This window comes from Ictidomys tridecemlineatus, chromosome 5 (assembly GCF_052094955.1).
Source record: "Ictidomys tridecemlineatus isolate mIctTri1 chromosome 5, mIctTri1.hap1, whole genome shotgun sequence".
Classification (NCBI taxonomy): Eukaryota; Metazoa; Chordata; class Mammalia; order Rodentia; family Sciuridae; genus Ictidomys; species Ictidomys tridecemlineatus.
Window position 1 is genome coordinate 113,401,579 of NC_135481.1, and position 20,176 is coordinate 113,421,754.

A 20,176-nucleotide genomic window follows, 5' to 3' on the forward strand; every position below is an offset into this window, starting at 1 on the left:
CTTTGTTATAAAATAATTCATTCTCATAATACCTTTGAAAGACAAGTGTTGTTACCTTAGTTCTATGGTTATATCTCCTAAATATTCCTCAGATATCTCACTTCTTATTTATTCTTATCATCATCAACCTAATTATGGGGTTTATCATCTCTACTATGCCTCCCTGTGTCTGCTTCTGCCCTCACATAGCTGTCCAAATGATCTATTGAAAATACAGAGACCATCATGTCATTCTTCTCTTTAAAACATGTCAGTAACTTCCCATTACTTTTGACCCATATTAAAACGCCTTCGCTTAGGGAGTAGAGAGAGCTTTTCCTCGATGGTAGAATATTTTAAATATATGTAGACTGATTGCTGAATAATTTTTGATAATAACGTGATGAAATTTCTAGACGCTTACCTCTTTACATCACTATTTAAAAATGTGTTCCAGTTCTTCCTTATGACCTCTTTAAAATGTGGCACTTATATAAAATACGACTTAGTACTTCATATGTACCCTAGCTAGTGCTGAGTACAGGAATTTTTATTTCAGAATTTAAGTAATCCTTAGGCTCTTTCAATAATCTCAAGCTGCCGGCCCTCTTCAACTGCCAGTTCTGTTCCACAGGAATAACTGTAGTTTTCCTTCATCCTCTATCTGTGCTGTTGAAAGATAAAATGTTCAGCTGTATATTAGTCTCCTAGGGCTGCTGTAACACATTACTACAAACTGGCCACCTAAAACAACAGAAGCTTATTGTCTCACAGTTGTAAAATTGAAAATCTACAAAAAGGTGTTAGCAGGCCCTAGGGGTCCAATCATTCTTGCCTCTCTCTTGGCTTCTGGTGGTGGTCAGCAATCTTAGGAATTCCTTGGTTTGCTGTATCACTCCAATCTTTGCCTCTATCCCCATATGGACTGTATTTCTGTAACCAAATCTCTTCTAAACACACTCCAGTCATTTGATTTAGAGTCCATCCTAATCCAATCCGACCTCATCCTAACTGATTATATCTTCCAAGACTCTATTTCCAATTAGGGTCATGTTTACAGTTACCTGGAGGTAAGAATTGAACATATAATTGAGGGTGGGGGGGCAGAATTTAATTCATTATGATCCTCATTAAACACTATCTTATTAGTGTTATTTCACTGTTATGACTGATTCTGTCATCCACTGTATTAGCCATCCTTCCGTGAATTTTGAATCAACTATCAAAAATAATGTGCATTCCTATATGAAGTATCCCAAATGAAAATGATGAGGAAAAAAGAAGCACAAAACCTCTGGGAACTGTCATTAAAATATTTGTTTCAAGTTGGCTCTGAGCCATTAATCAATACTTTTTTAGATATGACAGTTTCACTAACTACAGATCTATTCTATTGTGGTACTACTCAATATTCACTTATTCAACAAATATTTATTGGGTGTCTACAATGTGTTAGGCACTGAACTAGGTTCTAGAAAGAGCTTCCTGGTGAGTCTCCAAAGGCATCAGATTTTGGAGAAATGTATATATTCTTCAGCTTTAATAACCTATCAAGATCTCTAAAACAATAAGATATTAAAAAGAACTTGGCATGATTCTCCTCCTCTTCCTCTTTCTTCTGTTTAAACTGAAGGCTAATATTTTTGTAGAGAATTTTGACTCTCCCCTTTCTCATTCATTATTCTTAATTTTCAAGTTTTTCTGGCTTTCTTTTTCAAATTCTTCCAAATTAATTTTATAATTGAATTGAATAGCTCAAAAAAAGCTTCATAGAGTTATGAATATCACATTACATTCATAAAATGTCTTATTTAGGAAGAACTGACATCTTAATGATATTTAGTTGTACTGTCTGACAACATGGTATGTCTTTTCATTTGTTCAAGTCTGTGCCTTTGCAGGGTAAAGTTTTGTCTTATAGTTGGGCAAGGTGACATACCTGGAATTTCAGCTACTTAGGAGTCTGAAGCAGGAGCACCACAAATTTGAGGCCAGCCTGGGAAACTTAGTGAGACCCTGTCCCAAAATAAAAAAGACTAAGAGAGCACCCTTGGGTTCAATCCCCAGTACCAGAAAAAAAAAGTTTTTGACATATATATTTTGGAATTTTTTATTAAACTTATGCTTAGTATTTTATATTTTTTATTATCATAATCGGGATGTTTCTTTTCATTCTTATCTTTTAATTTTATGGTTAAGGCTATTGATTTTTGTCTGCTAATTTTATAAACTTACTTTACTAAATATTTTGCAGTCATTTCCCATCTATTCTTTTGGGTTTTCAAGATATATAATTATATATTTTCGAATAGAAAACAGTTTTATCCTTTCTTTTTCTATTCAATTTTTATGCCTCTAATAGCATTTTTTTTCTAATTTCATTGGCAAACATCTCTAACACAGTGTTAAATACAACAGAGAGAGTAGGTGCTTTTTTTCTTGCTTTTACCTTTAGCAGGGAGGGCCTCTGGTATTTCTCTATTAAGTAAGATATTCTTTTGAGCTGATGTAATATGTTAAGGAATTATCCATCCATCAAATCCCATTTTATTGTTCTTAAAATATTTTTCCTCAAGGGCACTCGACCACTGAGCCACATCCCCAGTCCAATTTTGTATTTTATTTAGAGACAGGGTTTCACTAAGTTGCTTAGTGCCTTGCTTTTTGCTGAGGCTGGCTTTGAACTCACAATCTTCCTGCTTCAGCCTCTGGAGCTTCTGGGATTAAAGGAGTGCACCGTGCACCACCTTTCCTGGCTTGCTTTTTTTTTTTTTTTAACCTGAATGGATGTTGAATCAAATTCATTTTCTCTATGTATGGAGACCATATGATTTCTTCTCTTAACTTTATTAATACCCAAGATTGGATTTTGTCACATTTTGCTGAAGACATTTTGTATTGCTATTAGTAAGTTAGATAGATTCATAGTTTTTTTGGGAGGAGGTATAGTGTAAAGATTAATTCTAGTCAGGATCTGGGAACAGTGTTTATTTTACCCATAATACAAGGTGAGTTTGGAAGTTTTCTTTCATTGCTGTGGAATAAAGTAGAATTGGTATTGTCCATCTTTAAAGTCTGTTAGAATTTCACTCTGAAACAATCTGGCCTAGTATGTTTTTTTGTTTTGTTTTTTGTTTTGTTTTGCAGTAGAAGTCTTTAACTTTTTTCTGTATTTGTTCTATGACATTTGTTCAATCTAGTAATTTTTTGTTTCTACTGAGGTCAAATCTGGAAGTTTTATTTCCCTAAAAAATTATACATTTCAGGGCTGGGGTTGTGGCTCAGCGGCAGAGTGCTGGCCTCGCACATGCGAGACCCTGGGTTCCATCCTCAGCACCACATAAAAATAAATAAAATGAAGGTGTTGTGTCCAGCTACAACTAAAAAAAAAACACTAAAAAAGCCCCAGTGTATTAAAAAATTATACATTTCATATAAAATTTCAAATATGCATAGAATTATGCAAGGGAGTTCTTAGAAATTTAAAAAACCTGTATTTGATGTTGGTTTTCTCCTTATCATTTCTAATGTTGTGTATTTAATGTCACATTTTTGTGCTTTCTCCATTGGGCCCCTCCCTTTTTTTATTGGGTTAGTTATTGGTTTATCTGTTTTATTTCTTTTCCAATAAGGTCTTTTTTGTTTTTATTTATAATGTCTACTGTGGTTTTCTCTTGGAGGGGGCAAATTAATTTCAATATTTATATTAAATACTGATTATTTTGTTCTGATTCTTTGTTTTATTATAGTGTTCCTTTTCTAGGTTTTTGAGTTGGTTGTTAATATATTGAAATTCTTATTTATATAGGCATTTCAAACAATATATTTTCTTTGACACTTCCTTTGATGGTAGCCTGCAGATTCTAGTAAGGTCAGGCCTTTATTCTCACTCTTTTCAAGAAATTCTGTAGTTAATTTTGCATTTTGCCTTTGACCCAAAAGTTGTTTGGGAGTGTTTAAATTTCCACATGGAAGGACATTTAAAATTTTTGTTATCGATTTCTAGTTTTATTGCATTATGTTCTGAAGATGCTACTATATTGTTTTTATTCTTTAAAACTTTGAGGTTTTCTCTGTGTCTTAAGATTTCTTCAGTTTTTGTGAATGCTATTTGTGTACATGAAGTTGTAATCTCCGTTATTAATACAATTTCATAGTTTGATAGATATCTATAATAGATACCTTATTTATGTTGTTCAGCTCTTCTGTACCTTTATTAGTTTCAGTTCACTTGATCTTGAAGTGTGGGAGGTCTGTTAAAGTCTCTATTGTTGGTGTTTCTGTGTCCCCTTGCATCTTCTGTGGGTGGTGCTTAATGGAAGGTTTTACTGTGTTGCTGGGTGCATAAATGTTAATAACTAGTTTCACTGTGAATTGTGCTATATGCACTAGGTGCATGTAATGCTCTTATCTGTGTAATGCTTTTTGATCTGAATTCCACCTTGTCTGAAATCAAGATTATGACCCCTGTTTTCTTTTATTTGTGTTTGCCTGATATATCTTTCTCTATCCTTTTATTTTTAACTCTTTTGAATCTTTTTGTTTTAGGTGTGTCTCTTGTATTCTGCATAGTGTTGGATTTTGCTTTATTAGCCAAACTGAAAATCCTTTTCTTTCAATAGGTGAGTTAAGCCCATTTACATCTATTGATATGATTAATATGTTTGGCCTCAGTTCTATCATATTGTTTTATCGTTATGTCTTTTATATCTAAGCTCTTTCATTATGCAGTGGGTTTAATTTGCTCATTTGTTCTGCCATTAACTTTATACTAATGCCTTTCTATAATACCATTAGTTCACTTGTTTTTTTTTTGGACTAATTGGTTCCGTATATTGAACAGTGTTGGAGTAGGCTTACAATCTCTTGTTGTCCTTCCCCTTCTTCCATCCCAGTCTCTGACATAAAGTAGTGTCCTTTTATTTCCACTTCATACCCATTAGGCAGTCACATCCATATGCACTACCTATTCCCCACCTGCCCTCATTTCTAAAAATTGTACCTTGTCTATTATATGCTCTGTCTTATAACCATGAATTAGCTTTTTCTACAAATACTTTTACATTTCATATTCTCCACTTGTGCTGCTGCTCTGTCAGTATTTTTGGTTGTGAATCTCCTTTTCTAATAGATTCCTTAGGAAAGACTCAAAAGATCAATATTCCCTGCATTTTGGCAAATTTATAATGATTTGTTTGCAGCTTTGTACTTGAAGATCAGTTTGGGAAGCTATAAAATCCTTGATTTTTTTTTAATTTCCTTTACTTGAATGTCTTAAATTCATTATATGATTTTCTTTTGGCATGAAGTATGGGTGAGAAGTCTGATGACAATCTTAGTTCTTTTTTCTTATTAACGGTTTAATGTTTTTTGCCTGGTTGCCCAAGTGGTTTTTTATTTTTCTTTAAAGTAGCTTTAACTATAATTTGATTCAGTATTGCCTATGCTTAAATGATTACAGCATATCTTTCTAATATGTAATTTCAAAAATTTTTATTATAAAATAGGGAAATGTTCTGTGTATAACATAGAAAGTGTTCTAGTGAAGTGTTCTGGGAATGGTTTTGGTATTTGTTTTGTTCCATCATGTAGGCACTCTTCCTTGCCATCCCTACTGTACAAACATTGCCTTGTTCTTTCTTCTGTATGGATTTCTTTCTAATAATTTTTTTTTTAAATAGTGTTAGTTGTTATTTATTTATTTATTTTTATTTGGTGCTGAGGATTGAAAGCAGAGCTTCACATGTGCTAGGCAAGTGCTCTACTAACTGAGCCACAATCCCAGCCCTCTAGTGAATGTCTTTAAAATCTTTTTGAAACCTTTCTTTTGTATTTTTCTTAGAGCTATGTGTACAATGTACCTTTATCTGTCTACATGTGAATTAGCCTATGTATAGTGATTTCATCTATATATAGAAATATATTTATTTAGCCCTTAAAAATAAATGTCAAATATTTCTCATAAATCCAACTTATTCATTTATAAGTATAATCATCTGACTCTGTCATTACATCTTCTAGTGTAGACATGCCCAAATACCTACATATTAAAATGTTATTTTTCCTCTTTTTGTTAATTATGGAAATAATTACATATAATAAAATTCATTCATTTTTAAAACACAGATCGACTTATCATGTAATCGCTATCATAAGCAATATAGAGAAAAGTTGCTTTACCTTGAAGAGAATGCTTGTGACCTTTGTTCTCAGTCCCCTCCTTCTAGCCTTAGACCCAGGAAGACATTGATCATCTTTCTGTCATTATCGTGATGCCTTTCAAAGAATTCCATACAAATAGAATCATTCAATACATAGGCTTTCTTGTTTGTGATAGTCAACTTTCTATCACTCTGACAAAATATTTGAGATAATCATTTTATAAGAATGAAAGGCTTATTTTGGCTCATGGTTTTAGAGATTTTAGTCCATGATCACTTGGCCCTGTTATCTTTGGGCCTGTGGCAAGGTGGTATATGAGTAGTAGGAATGTGTAGAAGAGGCACGCCGTGCTCACCTTGTGGCAGCCAGGAAGCAGAGATGCTCCTTTAAGGGCATACCTGCAATTATCTAAACTTCCTTCCCCTACACCCCATCTCCTAAAGGTTAAATTTTCTATCCCCACTGGCACCACAGTCTGGCAACCAAACCTTTAACACATGGGCCTTTGGGGGACATTTATCCAACCTATAGCAGCTTTTATTTAGTATAATTTTGGGGAGATTAATTTTGTGTTATTGTATTTATTACCACTTCATTCATTTTTTTATTGTTCTGTAGTATTCCATGGCATGAGTTTACCATTCACCAGTCAATAGACATTTGGGTTGTTTCCAGGTTTTGGCTATTATGAATATTGCTGCTGGGAATATTTGCATACATGTTCCAAGTAGACATATGTTTTTATTTCTCTTGGAAAAACATTGTTTGATAGCATAATAAATGGATATCTAATGTATAAGGTGTTGCTATACTATTTTACCAAGGGACTATAACATTCTGCATGCCCACCTGTGTGATACAAGAGAGAGCTCCAGTTGTTCCACATTCTCCCAACACTTGGTACTAGTCAGCATGCAGTGGTATCTCAGGGTGGTTTTAATTAGCATTTCTCTGTAATACAGTGATGTTGAGCGTCTTTTCATGTGCTGATTGACCATTTGTATATCTTCTTTTGGACAATGTCTGTTCAAAACTTTTGTTCATTTTTATTCAATTTTTGTTTTCTTTTTGTTGAGCTGAAAGAGTTTTTTTTTTTAGATGCTCTAGATTCAAGCACTTTGTTTTTGAAAAATTTTATTTCCAATCTATAGCTCCTTTTCAAGAAGTAAAACTTAAGCTGGGCACCGAGGCTGGGGAGGCTGAGGCAGGAGGATTGTGAATTCAAAGACAGCCTCAGCAATGGTGAGGCACTAGGCAACTCAGTGAGGCCCTGTCTCTAAATAAAATACAAAACCGGACTGGGGATGTAGCTCAGTGGTCAATTGCCCCTGAGTTCAATTTCCCGTAATCCCCGTATCCTCAGGAAAAAAAAAAAAAGTAAAACTTAAATCACATAGTTTATTCTATGGATTTTTAAAAAACCATTTGTCCTTTCAATATTCCTGTGTAAAAGATCTTTACCTAGCCCAGTGTCTTAAATATTTTCTCCAAAGTTATCTTCTAAAAGCTTAATATTTTTATTTCTAATATTCAGGTCTATGAACAATTTTGAGTCAATGTTTATGTATATTGTGAGGTAAGGTTTGAGGTTATTATTTCCATATGCAAAGTCTATTTATTCTAGCACCATTTGTTGCAAAAATAATCTTGTCTCTATGAATTATCGTGGGATCTTTGTGGAATATCAATCAAGTATATGTGTATGTATCTATTTATTTATCTCTGGGCTCTATTTTGTTTATCTATCTATATGTCTCTTTATGTCAAGAATATACTGTCTGAACATACTCTCTTTATGACTGTATGTCTTCCATGATTTGTTATTGTTTTCCCAAATTGTTTTAGCTCTTTTAGGTCCTTTGCTTCTTATTTATTTATTTATTTTTGGTACTGGGGGTTGAACCCAGGGGCGCTTAACCACTGAGCCACATATTCAGCCCTTTTTAATGTTTTATTTAGAGACGGGATCTTGCTGAGTTTTTGAGGTTGGCGTTGAACTGGCAATCCCCCTGCTTCAGGCTCCTAAGCTGCTGGGATTATAGGTGTGTACCACCTATAATTTTAAAATTAGTTTGTCATTTTTTCCCCAAAGGAAACTGATTTTCATTGGTCTGTTGATCATTTTAGGGAAGATTACTAACTTAACATCAAGTTCTTCAATCTTAGGATGATACACACACACACACACACACACACACACACTCTTATTTAGATCTTACTTAATTCCTGTTTGCAATGTTTTTGTAGTTGCTGTATCCTCAATAAAATTTATTCCTAAATATTTTTTATGAACGGTGTTGTTTTTCAAATTTGATTTTCTAATTATCTGTGGTCAGGATAATTAAATACAATTGATTTTTGCATGCTTCTCTTTTATCCTGCACTCTGTCACACTTGCTTATTAGGCTGAAAAAAAATTATTAACTTTTTTCTTTAACGAAGTTTTTTTACTTAACATCTTCAACATGATGATCATGTTTACATCTGTTTTCCCAATCTCTATGCCTTTTTATTTCTTTTTATTGCCTTCTTTTATTACCTTCAGAACAATGTAAAGTGATGTGTAGGTTGTTATTTTTTTATGGGGAGGTTTTAAATTTTAAATTCAATTTCTTTAATTGATACAAAGCTATTCAAAGTTTTTTTTGGGGGGTGCTTAATTTTTTCTTGGGTCATTGGATGGTATGGAAGAAAAACAAACTCAAACTCAGTTTTTCCTAGTGTATGCTTATAATATAGGTCCCTTCTGTGACATCAAGAGTTTTGGGGATTTCTCCCCACAGGTAAGCACTAAGTTAATTCTGTAGTGGATATCAGCTGGGTAGCCTCTAGTTCAGTTCAGTTTGATACTGTGTACCTGGAGATCTCAAAAGGTTGAGGGCTCTGTCCTTGACATTGGGTCCCCTGCTCACTTCAGATGCCAATCTTAGGCCCCAGTTTGTTTTACCTGTATTTCTGGATGACCAACTATAAATCAGGGCTCCCACACTCCCTCCTGAGGTGTACTAGTTTGCTTGAACCACACACACAGCTTGGGGAAATACTTGTGTATGTTGGTTTATTATTACATGTTATGCAAAGAATACAAGTGAAGCTATGCATAGGGCTGAGGTATGGGATAAGAGTATGGAAGCTCCCCGGAACCTTGTCTTTTGGGGTTTTTATGAAGACTTCATTGCATAAGTGTGATTGAAGCATGTGTAACCCTGTAGAACTATGTTTGGAAAGAAAGGGTGTAATCTAATTCTAGGAGAATGACGGGGAACCCAGCAAGGCTTGTTCCATTTCTTCTTGGCTCTCAGTGGCCCGCTTGGCCTCTCTTCCTCCTAGATATTGGGCAGGACCCTTCTGAAATGGCCATCTAATGATCTACTATTATACAAAGTAGGTCAGAGAATTTCTAAGTGACCAGTTCCAAGATAGAAAAATGGGAGAAGATTAGAGAAATCCTAGTTCCCTAGCCTGTCTTAGGGAGAAAAAGGAGCAGGTGAAGAAGGGCAGGTGATCAGAGGGAGAGATTTAACTCTTTGAGGCCTATTCTGAGGCCTGAAGTGCCCCACATTATCCCTTTACCTTTAGCTCTCTGAAGCAGTTCCAAAAGAACCAAAGACAAAAGGCCATGTACTTGAACTTCACTCTTCTCGTCATTTAGTAAATAACAAGGGCTGTGGGAGTTATGAGCCAGAAACTGTGGTTGAAAACAACAACAAAATATCATCCTATCACAGGTGGGTTATGGTTATTTGTATCTTTTGAGGAATTTGTCTGTGTGACAGATTTGTCCAGATGTCTATTTATTGGCAAAAAGTTGTTTGTAATAATCACTTATTGTCCTTTTTACCACCTGTGGAATTTATTGCTGTGCACTTCCTTTACTTTTGATATTGGCAATTAATATCTCTTTTTTTCTTCATGATTTGTTTGGTTAGATGTTTATAAATTTTTGGGTCTTCTCTGAAAACCAACATTGGTTTTGGTGATTTTCTGTATCACTTCTGAATTTAGCTGTTTCCTTTTTGTTTAATTTGCTCTTTGTCTAGTGTCTTAAAATGAAAGTTTGTAATATAGATTTGAGATCTTTCTTCCATTGTAATATAAAACTAATTTATAGCCATAAAATTTTTTATGAGTCTTGCTTTAACTGGATCCTACAATTTTTGATAGGTTTTATCTTCATTATTGCTGGGTTTGAAATAGTCTATAATTTCTCTCTGTTTTGGCAAAGTTTCTTTAGAAATATGTTGTTTAATTTCCACATATTTGGAATTTTTCTGGTTATCTTTGGTTTGGATTTCTAACCTGAATCCATTTTTGTCAAGAGAACATGTCTGTGTGATTTTAATTTTTTGACATTCATTGAGACTTGTCTTATGGCCCCCACTATAGCCTATACAGGTAAACACTCCATGTGCAATTGAAAAGAATGTGCATTTTTACAATTGTTGGGTGATATTTTAAAATCTTCTGTTTCTTTACTGATTCTTATCTAATTTTTCCCATCAGTCGTTATTTTGGAATTTATTTTTTCCTTTAAAGGTATCAATTTCTGTTCTATGTGTTTTGAAGCCCTGTGATTGGGTTCATATATAGGCTATTCCTGTTGAATGTTCATTTTTTTTTTTTTAATATTTATTTTTTAGTTCTCGGCGGACACATCTTTGTTGGTATGTGGTGCTGAGGATCAAACCCGGGCCGCACGCATGCCAGGCGAGCGCGCTACCGCTTGAGCCACATCCCCAGCCCCCTTGAATGTTCATTTTTTGCTATGAAGTGTATTCTTTATCCTTGCTAATATATTTTGAAATCTATTTTATCTGATACAGATATTGCTACTCCAACTTTTGTTTACAGTTTGTGTGGTATATATATTTTCCATCAATTTCCTTTCAACTTTTTAAGCTTTCCTATTGGCTTCTTAGGCATTTTTTTCTTTCATTTTAAAAATAATGATTGCTCTAGCAATTAAAATACATATCCTTAATTTTTCACAGTTAACTCATAGTTAATAATGTACAACTTTATTTAAAATATAGAAATTTTGGGCCAGGGATGTGGCTCAGTGGCAGAGCACTTGCCTAGCATGCACCAAGCCCTGGGTTCAGTCTCTAAACTGCAAAGACAGACAAAACAAAACAAAATAAAAGAAATAAAATATAGAAATCTTGCAGATTTATGGGCTCATATATCTATTTGATAATTGTTTTTTGTAATATGTATACATGTCATAAACTCCATAACACAGTGTTATGACTTTAATTTTAAAGTTATATGGCTCATAAAGAAATTAAAGAAATTAAGAGGAAAAGAAAGTTGAATCTTTTGCTTTTACTTAATTTTCTGAGAGACTTCCTATCTCATGCCATTTCTTTTTAGCCCAAAAAACAACTTCCCTTTTCTTTTTTTGTAGTGCAGCTCTGCCTTTGACCAAATTTCTTAGATTTTTTAAATCTGGAAATGTCTTTATTTTGCTTTTATTCTTGAATAATATTTTTGCTGAATGTAAAATTCTGCTTTGACAGTTGTTTTCTTTCTTTCAGTACTTTAAAGATGTCATTCCATCTGGCCTTCATGTTTCTAGAGCGGGAATTCAGCCATTGTTACATGTCCATGAAGTATATACAATTGCTTTTATCTTGATGCTCTTTGTATTTGGCTTTTGCCAGTTTAAATATCAGGTGGTCTTCTAAGTATTTATTCTGCTCTGTTTTTATTATTTTGTGTTTGAAAATGTCTGCTTTTTTGTCAAATCTGGGAAATCTTTGGCCATTATTTCTTCGAAAATTTTCCCTCCTCCATTCTTTCTCTCCTTCCCTTATGTATTCTCATTACACATACCATCTTACTCTTTGATATCATCTAATAGGCCTCTAAAGTTCTATTCTTTTTTACCTCCCTCCACCCCACCCCCCTTTTTTTAACCTTGGACACTTAATATTAATCTGTTTTCAAGTTTGATATCCCATCTCATGAATTTTTTTTATTTCAGAAGTCATATTTTCAGTTCTAGAATTTCCATCTTATTCATCTTTCATTGTTTTTGCTTTTCCTGCTGAGACCTGCCATTTCTCTGTTTAGTGTTTCATACTTTGAAAGTTTATTTTGTTTTACTTCATTGAGGATAGTTAGAGCAACTGCACTAAATCCATGTCTGTGAGTTCTGACATCTGTTTTATTTTAATATTGGACTAGATTGACTTTCATTTCTTTTGAGAATGTGTTTAATTTTATTTGTTCTTTTTTGGATAATTTTGAATCCTATACTGGATGTTTTGAATGTTAAAGTGTGGAGACTTTGGATTCTAATACCCCGCCCATACCCAATTACTATGTTTTCTTTATTTCAATGGGTCATTTTCTTAGTTGGAATTGAAATGCGAATTCTTGCTCAGGTAGTAGCTTGTGACTCTGTTTAGATCTTTTCTCTTAAACTGGTGCATATCCCAGTGTATTATTTTGCACTTGTATGGTTCAGGGGTCAGTCAGAGAGGTAGATGTGGAGAGTTTGGGATTCCCTTTCTGTTCCTGCTCCCTTTTAGAATTTCCCCATTTGCATGAGCATTCAGTTTGCTTACTTCCCTTTTCTAGTTTCCCAGGCTAGAAAACTTGAGGGTTTCCCTTGTCTGCCCTTACCTTGTGTGGTCTGAATACTTTATTTAGTCCCAGAAGCCAGAGGCCACTTGGTTCCCTCCTGCCCCTCCTTTTCCTGGGAGCTTGAACTCTGTAACTGATGGCTTCTGTTCATTCTCCTATAACTTCAGGTGGCTGTTTTTTTTTTTTTCCTTTTCCCATATGTGAAGCTTCTTTAGTTATTTTCTGTGGGAGGAAAAGGGCTCATTGGTAGAGGTTTAGTTTATCATAACCAGAAACTGCTTCATTTCTTTTTAATTTTTAAGAATTTCTCCTTTACCTGGCTGGGGATATAGCTCAGCATAGAATGCTTGCCTGGCATGCATGAGGCCCTGAGTTCCATCCCTAGCACCCCGGAAGTGTGAAAGAGTTTCCCCTTTCTAGGCCTTATTTTTCTTAACTATTACTCTTTGTATTTACTCATTCTTTTATTTTGACTGATTTAGTTTTAATTTTTGAAATATTTCTTTCCTTTCTAATTCTCTCCATAAAAATTTTACCTTTCTTTTCAAAATCTTTCTTTTAACTGATCATTTAATTTCAGTGTTTTACTAATACAGTTTCAACAATTTCTTATTTTTTCTAATTTTTTTTTAAATTGTAGATGGACACCATGCCTTTATTTATTTTTATGCAGTGCTGAGGACTGAACTCAGTGCCTCACATGCCAGGCAAGTGCTCTACCACTGAGCCACAACCCCAGCCCCCAATTTCTTAATTTCTTTTAGCTTGTTTTGAAGTCTAACATTTCAAAAAAATATGGCTATGCTGTAATTTTCATCTGTTTAGTAGATATGTCTACATCTTATTCTCATTTTCTTTTTTTCCCCTAAGTTATTTTATTTTTTAAATGAAGAAACTTTATACATACTTATTGTGTACAGTATTTTGTTTTTTAATATGTATACACTGTGGAATGGCAAAATTGAGCTAACTAGTAAATATATTACATGTTTTCTGTGGTATTCTTTTTCTTGTGTTGAATTTGTATGGGATTTTATTTTATTATGATTTCTTAAAAACTTTTAAATTAACATTAATGTGTGTGATTTGTTTTTTTTTAAACATCAAATTGTATATTTTATTTATTTTTATGTGGTGCTGAGAATCCAACCCAGTGCCTTGCATGTGCCAGGCAAGCGCTCTACCACTGATCCACAAGCCAGCCTTGGGATTTGCTTTTGATAATTTTTTAGGTGAAATAAATTTTTCTGTAATTTTTAAGAAGGAGCAATGTAATATTAGGGCCCCTCTTCTATGTATTTATTTACTTATTTTTTGTAATGTGGTTAAAAAATATGCCCTTATTCTTTTTGAGATATGCTTTCTTTGGTTCTCTTCTCCTTCATTTATACTTGCTTTTTTTTATTGGTTGTTCAAAACATTACAAAGCTCTTGACATATCATATTTCATACATTAGATTCAAGTGGGTTATGAACTCCCATTTTTACCCCAAATACAGATTGCAGAATCACATCGGTTACACATCCACATTTTTACATAATGCCATATTAGTAACTGCTGTATTCTGCTACCTTTCCTATCTTCTACTATCCCCCCTCCCTTCCCCTCCCATCTTCTCTCTCTACCCCATCTATTTTTTATCTAGTGTCCTTACACTGTTTAATCTAGATTCTATTCTCGGTGGCTTCTCCATGCAGCCTTTCTTTGAAGGTAGCTTTGTTTGGCTACTTTGGATTGAGAGGCTCCAGCACCATCAGATCTGTCACCTGGAGAAGCCCTTTGCTTGACGGCTGTTTTTGGATTAGACCACCATGGTTTCCAGTGAGTCCTTTTGACCATCTGGAAGGACTCCTGTCCTGACAACCATTTTCTTTCCTTTTGTGACTTCCTGCAAGGATGCTGATACCACATGGGTATGTCTCTGACCTGAGTTTGTCTTTGTTAGTCTTGTTATCCTCATTGATATGTTAAGTTTTTTTTTTTTTAGATTGTTTTAGTTGTAGTTGGACACAATATGTTTAATTAATTAATTAATTATAATTACTTTCATTTTTGGTTTTTGGTATCAGGGATTGAACTCAGGGGCACTCAACCACTGAGCCACATCCCCAGCCCTATTTTTATTTTATTTAGAGATAGGCTCTCACTGAGTTGCTTAGGGCCTCACAGGTGCTGAGACAGACTTTGAACTCATGATCTTCCTGTCTCAGCCTCCCAAGCTGCTGGGATTACAGGTGTGTGCCACTGGTGCCTGGCTTTAATTAATTTATTTTTATGTGTTGCTGAGTATTGAACCCCATGCCTCACACTTGCCAGGTAAGTGTTCTACATTGAGCTACAACCCCAGCACGATCTGTCTAGTTTTTTAATTATAATATATGCATACATTCACACAATAAAAAACAGTATAATTTTATCAGTTTCATTCCCCATTCCCTCCCCTTATTTCTCTTCTTCTATTTTACTGGTCTCCCTTCTATTTTTTTCTTTTTTAAAAAATTTGTTCCAATCAGTCACACATGGCAGCAGAATGCATTTGGACACACTGTACAACAAATGGAGCACAGCTTCCCATTCCTCCTACTGTATAGGGTGCAGTCACATCAGTAGTGCAGTCATACATGTACATAGGGTAAATAGGGGCTGTCTCACTCCACTGTCCTTCCCATCCCCACCACCCCAACCTTCCCGTCACCCCCCTCAACACAGTCCAAGTTCCTTTATTCTCCCCCACCCTCCACTCTGGATCAGCATCTGCTTATCATAGAAAACATTCAGCCTTTGGTTTTTTGGGATTGGCTTATTTAACTTAGCATGATATTCGCTAGTTCCATCCATTTACCTGCAAATGTCATAATTTCATTCTTAATTAAAGCTGAGTAATATTCCATTGTGCATACATACCACATTTTCTTTATCCATTTGTTGAAGGACATCTAGGTTGGTTCCATAGTTTAGCTATTATGAATTGAGCTGCTATAAACATTGATGTGGCTGTGTCACTGTAGTATGCTGATTTTAAGTCCTTTGGGTATAAACCGAGGAGTAGGATAACTGGGTCAAATGGTGGTCAATCTGTTGAGTTTAATGGGAGGCCTTGTGTTGGCTCAAAACTGTGCTGCTACTATTGCCCTCTTCCCAGAAACCTCCTCTTTTGGCATATTTAAGTTGACTCATTTTTAAAAAATGGCAGTTGCCTTTAGAACCAGCCTTGTGACGATTCACCCACTCTCAGTTTCTGGGTCAAAATAAAGACAGGCAGCTCTTTTATTCCTGAAAAAAAGAGTGATGATCAGGGGTTGTGATTGTGGCTCAGTGATAGAGAATTTGCCTACCACTGGGTTTGATCCTCAGCACCACATAAAAATAAATAAAATAAAGGTATTGTGTCCATCTACAACTTAAAAAAAAAAAAGAAGAAGAGTGATGATCAAACTTGTAAATATGGGAGCCTTGGCATTATTATGTTTTCCTTACCCTTCTGAGGTTATGCTTGTTCTTCAGTTTTTAAAAATTAATTAATATGATATTTGGATAACAAAACTATAAAGAAAAGCAAGAGAGGGATAACAGAAAAATTCAGAAACTGTGTCTATAGTAAGACAGGGGGATAAAACTGAGATAGGTACAGGTGAGATACAGAAAATGTTCTGTCTTCTAATCTGGGTGGTAAGTAAGTGGGTGTATATATATTACTGTTTTTGTAAGTGTACACATAATTATATACCCTCTTTCATATCATGTAGACATTGTACTAAATGAAGTCTGGGAAGTTCTGGATTTAACTTACTTGAGAGCTCTTCCCTGGGATGTCACTGAGCAAGGTCAGAAGTGAGCCCTAGGAAAGAAGGATTCATCCTGCTTGGGGTTTGGTAGCTACACTGTAAGCTGGGAGACCCCTGGGGAAAATGTGGTGTGGTAATGGGTTGCTTTGTATTTTCTGCTTAAGCTCAACATGACCTACCTTTACCTCTTAGAAGTAGATCAAAACAGAATACTTCTTTGGGGGCAAAATGGGTGTTCTTAGCTATCTGAGAATTTTGTGGAGTGGGAACTTCATTGAACTCATGAAGAACACATAAGAATCTGAACCCAACTTGCCCAGGTATTCTGCTTTTAAAACACAGTATAGTGGGCATGGGCTCTTGATGATGGGAACTTGAACATTCTCTCTCTTGAGCTCTGCTACTCTGGTCTTGATTGATTGCCCTCTCTGCCTGACATACAATTGAGTCTTTCTTATTCCAGGAGAAGGACTGGCTGGTATTCATGATTTGTAGTTTGCATGAATATAGAATTATAATTTGGGGATGTTTTGTTTTTAGGGTTTTGAAGGCATGGCTTCAGGATTGTCTTGCTTCCAGTGTTGCTTTTGAGGAGGATTAGGCCATTTTGATTCTTGATCTTTCCTAAGTGATGCAAAACATTTTAGAAATACTAGAAGTATATGGAATCTTTTCTTTGTCTCCAGTGCCTGACATTTTGCAATGATGTGCATTGTGGTTTCTACATTGTAATGAGTCCTCTTAATTTGCTACTATCTAAAATTTTTTAAAATTTTGTTAATGATTTTAACCCTTCTGCTTTTGCTATTGTCTTTTTCTGGAATCTCCTGTACTAATCATCTCTCAGATTTTGGCTCTTTTTTTTTTTTTGGTGTACTTTGGTGAAATTTCCTCACCTGTTTCTTCTGACCTTTCTGTTGATTATTTCTGGGATTATTTCTGTTTTTAAAATGCACACTATCTTTTTTTTTTCTTTGTATGTCATTTTTTTCTACAGAATCTTTTTTTTTCTTTGTATATCATTTTTTCTTAGTATGACAACATTCATTCATGGGTAGAAGATTCTCTTTCTAATATTAATAACAGGTTTTTTTTTTTGTTTGTTTTTAGTACCGTGGATTGAACTCAGGGGCACTTGACCACTGACCTTCTGAGAGGCCGCATCCCTGAGCCCTATTTTGTATTTTATTTAGAGACAGGGTCTCATTGAGTTGCTTAGTGCCTCGCTTTTTGCTGAGGCTAGCTTTGAACTCACAATCCTCCTGCCTCAGCCTCCCAAGCCACTGAGATTACAGGAGTGAGCCATCACACCCGGCTTAATAACAGGTTTTTAAAAAAGGTTTTCTTCTTCTGTATAGACCTTCTTCCTGAAAGTTGATTTTCTGTTCCTTCTAGTCTGTCTTACAAGTTGTAGGCTTTCTTTAGATGTCTGTCCATTCCTTGCTGTCTACTCATGGTTAAGGGTTGGGCCAAGAAGCTGACCTGAGCATCTTGGTAAATCATTTATCAGAGGAACCCCTGACTTCATTGTCTTTAGATCTGGCCTTTTTGGTCAGGTTCACAGAAGGAAAGAGGAAAGAAGAGATGTCCAATCTCCAGCCTAAAGGGTAAGAGTCTGGCTGATAGGTGTTGGGGGTCAGATGTCCGCTCAGCTCTGTGTTTACCATTCACAGTTCATATAACCAGCAGATCTTCTTGGTTTATGTAGGTTGCTTCTGTCTTCAAATGTGTGTGGTCTGCTTTACAGAGTACGTTCTTTCTAGGCAGATTCTTCAGATCTGCTGAGCTGGGGAGAAATGTCCCCTCAGGGATGTGAGGGAAGGGGGAGAATTTAGGGTTCTAATTTCTCTTAAACTCTTTTCAGCCATCCCGCCTCCTCCCTGACCCCTTTGGCACCCTTACCCCTTCCCTTCACCTCTAGTTCCAGGCTAACTGATGCTGTTTGTTTGGGGCCTTTTGAGAATTCTGAGAGGCACATGCCTTGATTTTTTTTTTTTTTTTAGCCTTCTGTGTTGATGGCCTGAAGAAGATGATTGTTCTGCTCAGTCAACTGCCAGTTGCCTATTGGTTTTCAAGCTTCCAAAATTATGTTGTTTTGTGCCTTCTTGTTTCTTCTTTCTTGTTGTCTTAAAAATTTTATTTTCTGCAGTTGAGAGGCATTTCAGGTGTGTGTGGTTTGATTGTCTTCATTTAGTAGTCTTAAAACCTCTTCTACTTTTTAAGCCTAGTTTTTTTTTTTTTTGTAGTACAACTAAGGATTGAACCCACCAGAGCCTTGCTCATGCTAGACAAGCACTCTACCACTGAGCTACTTCCCCAACCCCATTCCATTTTATTTGAAATAGGGTCTTGCTAAGTTGCCAAAATGGTCTCAAACTCCTCCTTCCCCAGCCACCTGAGTAGCTGGGATTATAGGTGTGCAACTCCAAGCCTGGCTTTCTCTTCTTTTGTCTTAGTATCATCTCTTCTGAGAGGCCTTCATGGAATACTCTATGTAAAAAAGTTATTCTCTGATTATTTTTTTGCTTCTCTCTCTAACCTCTTATTTATTCTCTATTTTAACCCTTTGCTTATTTCTTTGTAGACCTTTAAAAAATACTTTTCCTTTTTGTTCATTTATCATGCTTTCCCATCTGCTACATGAGCTCAGGGGCTGTGGTTATATTATACAGTATTATATTCCCAGGATTTGGCAGATAGTTGAACCTCAATAAGCATTTGCTGATTGAGTGAAATTACAGTTATACATCACTGAATGAATTTTTAAATATATTTTTAGTTGTTGATAGACCTTTATTTTACTTAATTATATGTGGTGCTGAGAATTGAAACCAGTGCCTCACACATTAGGCAAGCGCTCTACCACTGAGTTACAACTCCAGCCCAGATTGAATGAATTTTAAAACTGATAACTAATTCTTCAGTTTTTTTATCTATAAAAATAATAATGGCAGGGGAATAAAATCAGCATCCACCTCATAGGATGGGTGAAGCTTACTAGAGTCAATTCTATTTTTGTGTGGTAAAGTGCTTAGAATAGTGCCTGTCACATGGTAAACATGCCAAAAATGCTATTTGTGTTTTAGAAATTCTTCAAAAATGGTCCTTAAAGAGGTACAGTTTTATATCTAATTGTTCAATTTTGATCAAATTAAAGAAAATATTGTGATATAATGGACTGAATTATTCTTGAATATTGTATACTACACCCTGAAAAAGATGTACATCTGATTTTAGTTCCAAGTTGATCATGAATCGCCACTGACTTCAGTACTATTGTGAAATGGAATATTTTTCCACAAGAGAGCAGGATCCCAAATATTTCCCGGTGGTTGTCCACATAGGCAGCTATTTGAAAACAGTGTTGGCTGTGATTCCTCTTCTTATTGAAGCAATTCTGGGACATCTCTGTGTCTGAGGGAGTAGAATCTCTTTTCAGCACAATCATTTTCTTTTGAAATTGGACCACAATGGACCACATAGATTAGATGGATGTTCCAGGTATATCTTCAGTATTAAATGAAGATGTAGAAACTTAAAGAATGATTCGTAGCCATCAGCCTCTGCATATCTCTGAAATTATTTAATTCCCACCAAATTGCTCCTCAGTTCTTCAAATATCGATGATTTTTATTTTTGGAGGGAACAGGGGTCTTGC

At 35.2% G+C, this 20,176-nt stretch overlaps 1 protein-coding gene across 21 annotated transcripts in view; it reads left to right on the forward strand.

The window, feature by feature from the left end:
• Positions 1-20,176, forward strand: part of Unc79 (unc-79 subunit of NALCN channel complex) — a 270,058-nt gene that overhangs the window by 7,149 nt on the left and 242,733 nt on the right. For 14 of the 21 annotated variants that reach the window (XM_078050756.1, XM_040274611.2, XM_078050749.1 and 11 more), the window contains exon 2: positions 4,528-4,601. The exons of the other annotated variants lie outside the window; for them this stretch is intronic. In XM_078050756.1, coding sequence (XP_077906882.1) covers positions 4,528-4,601 — 74 coding nt within the window. The remainder of the gene's footprint in view (positions 1-4,527; positions 4,602-20,176) is intronic. 21 annotated transcript variants of the gene reach the window in all.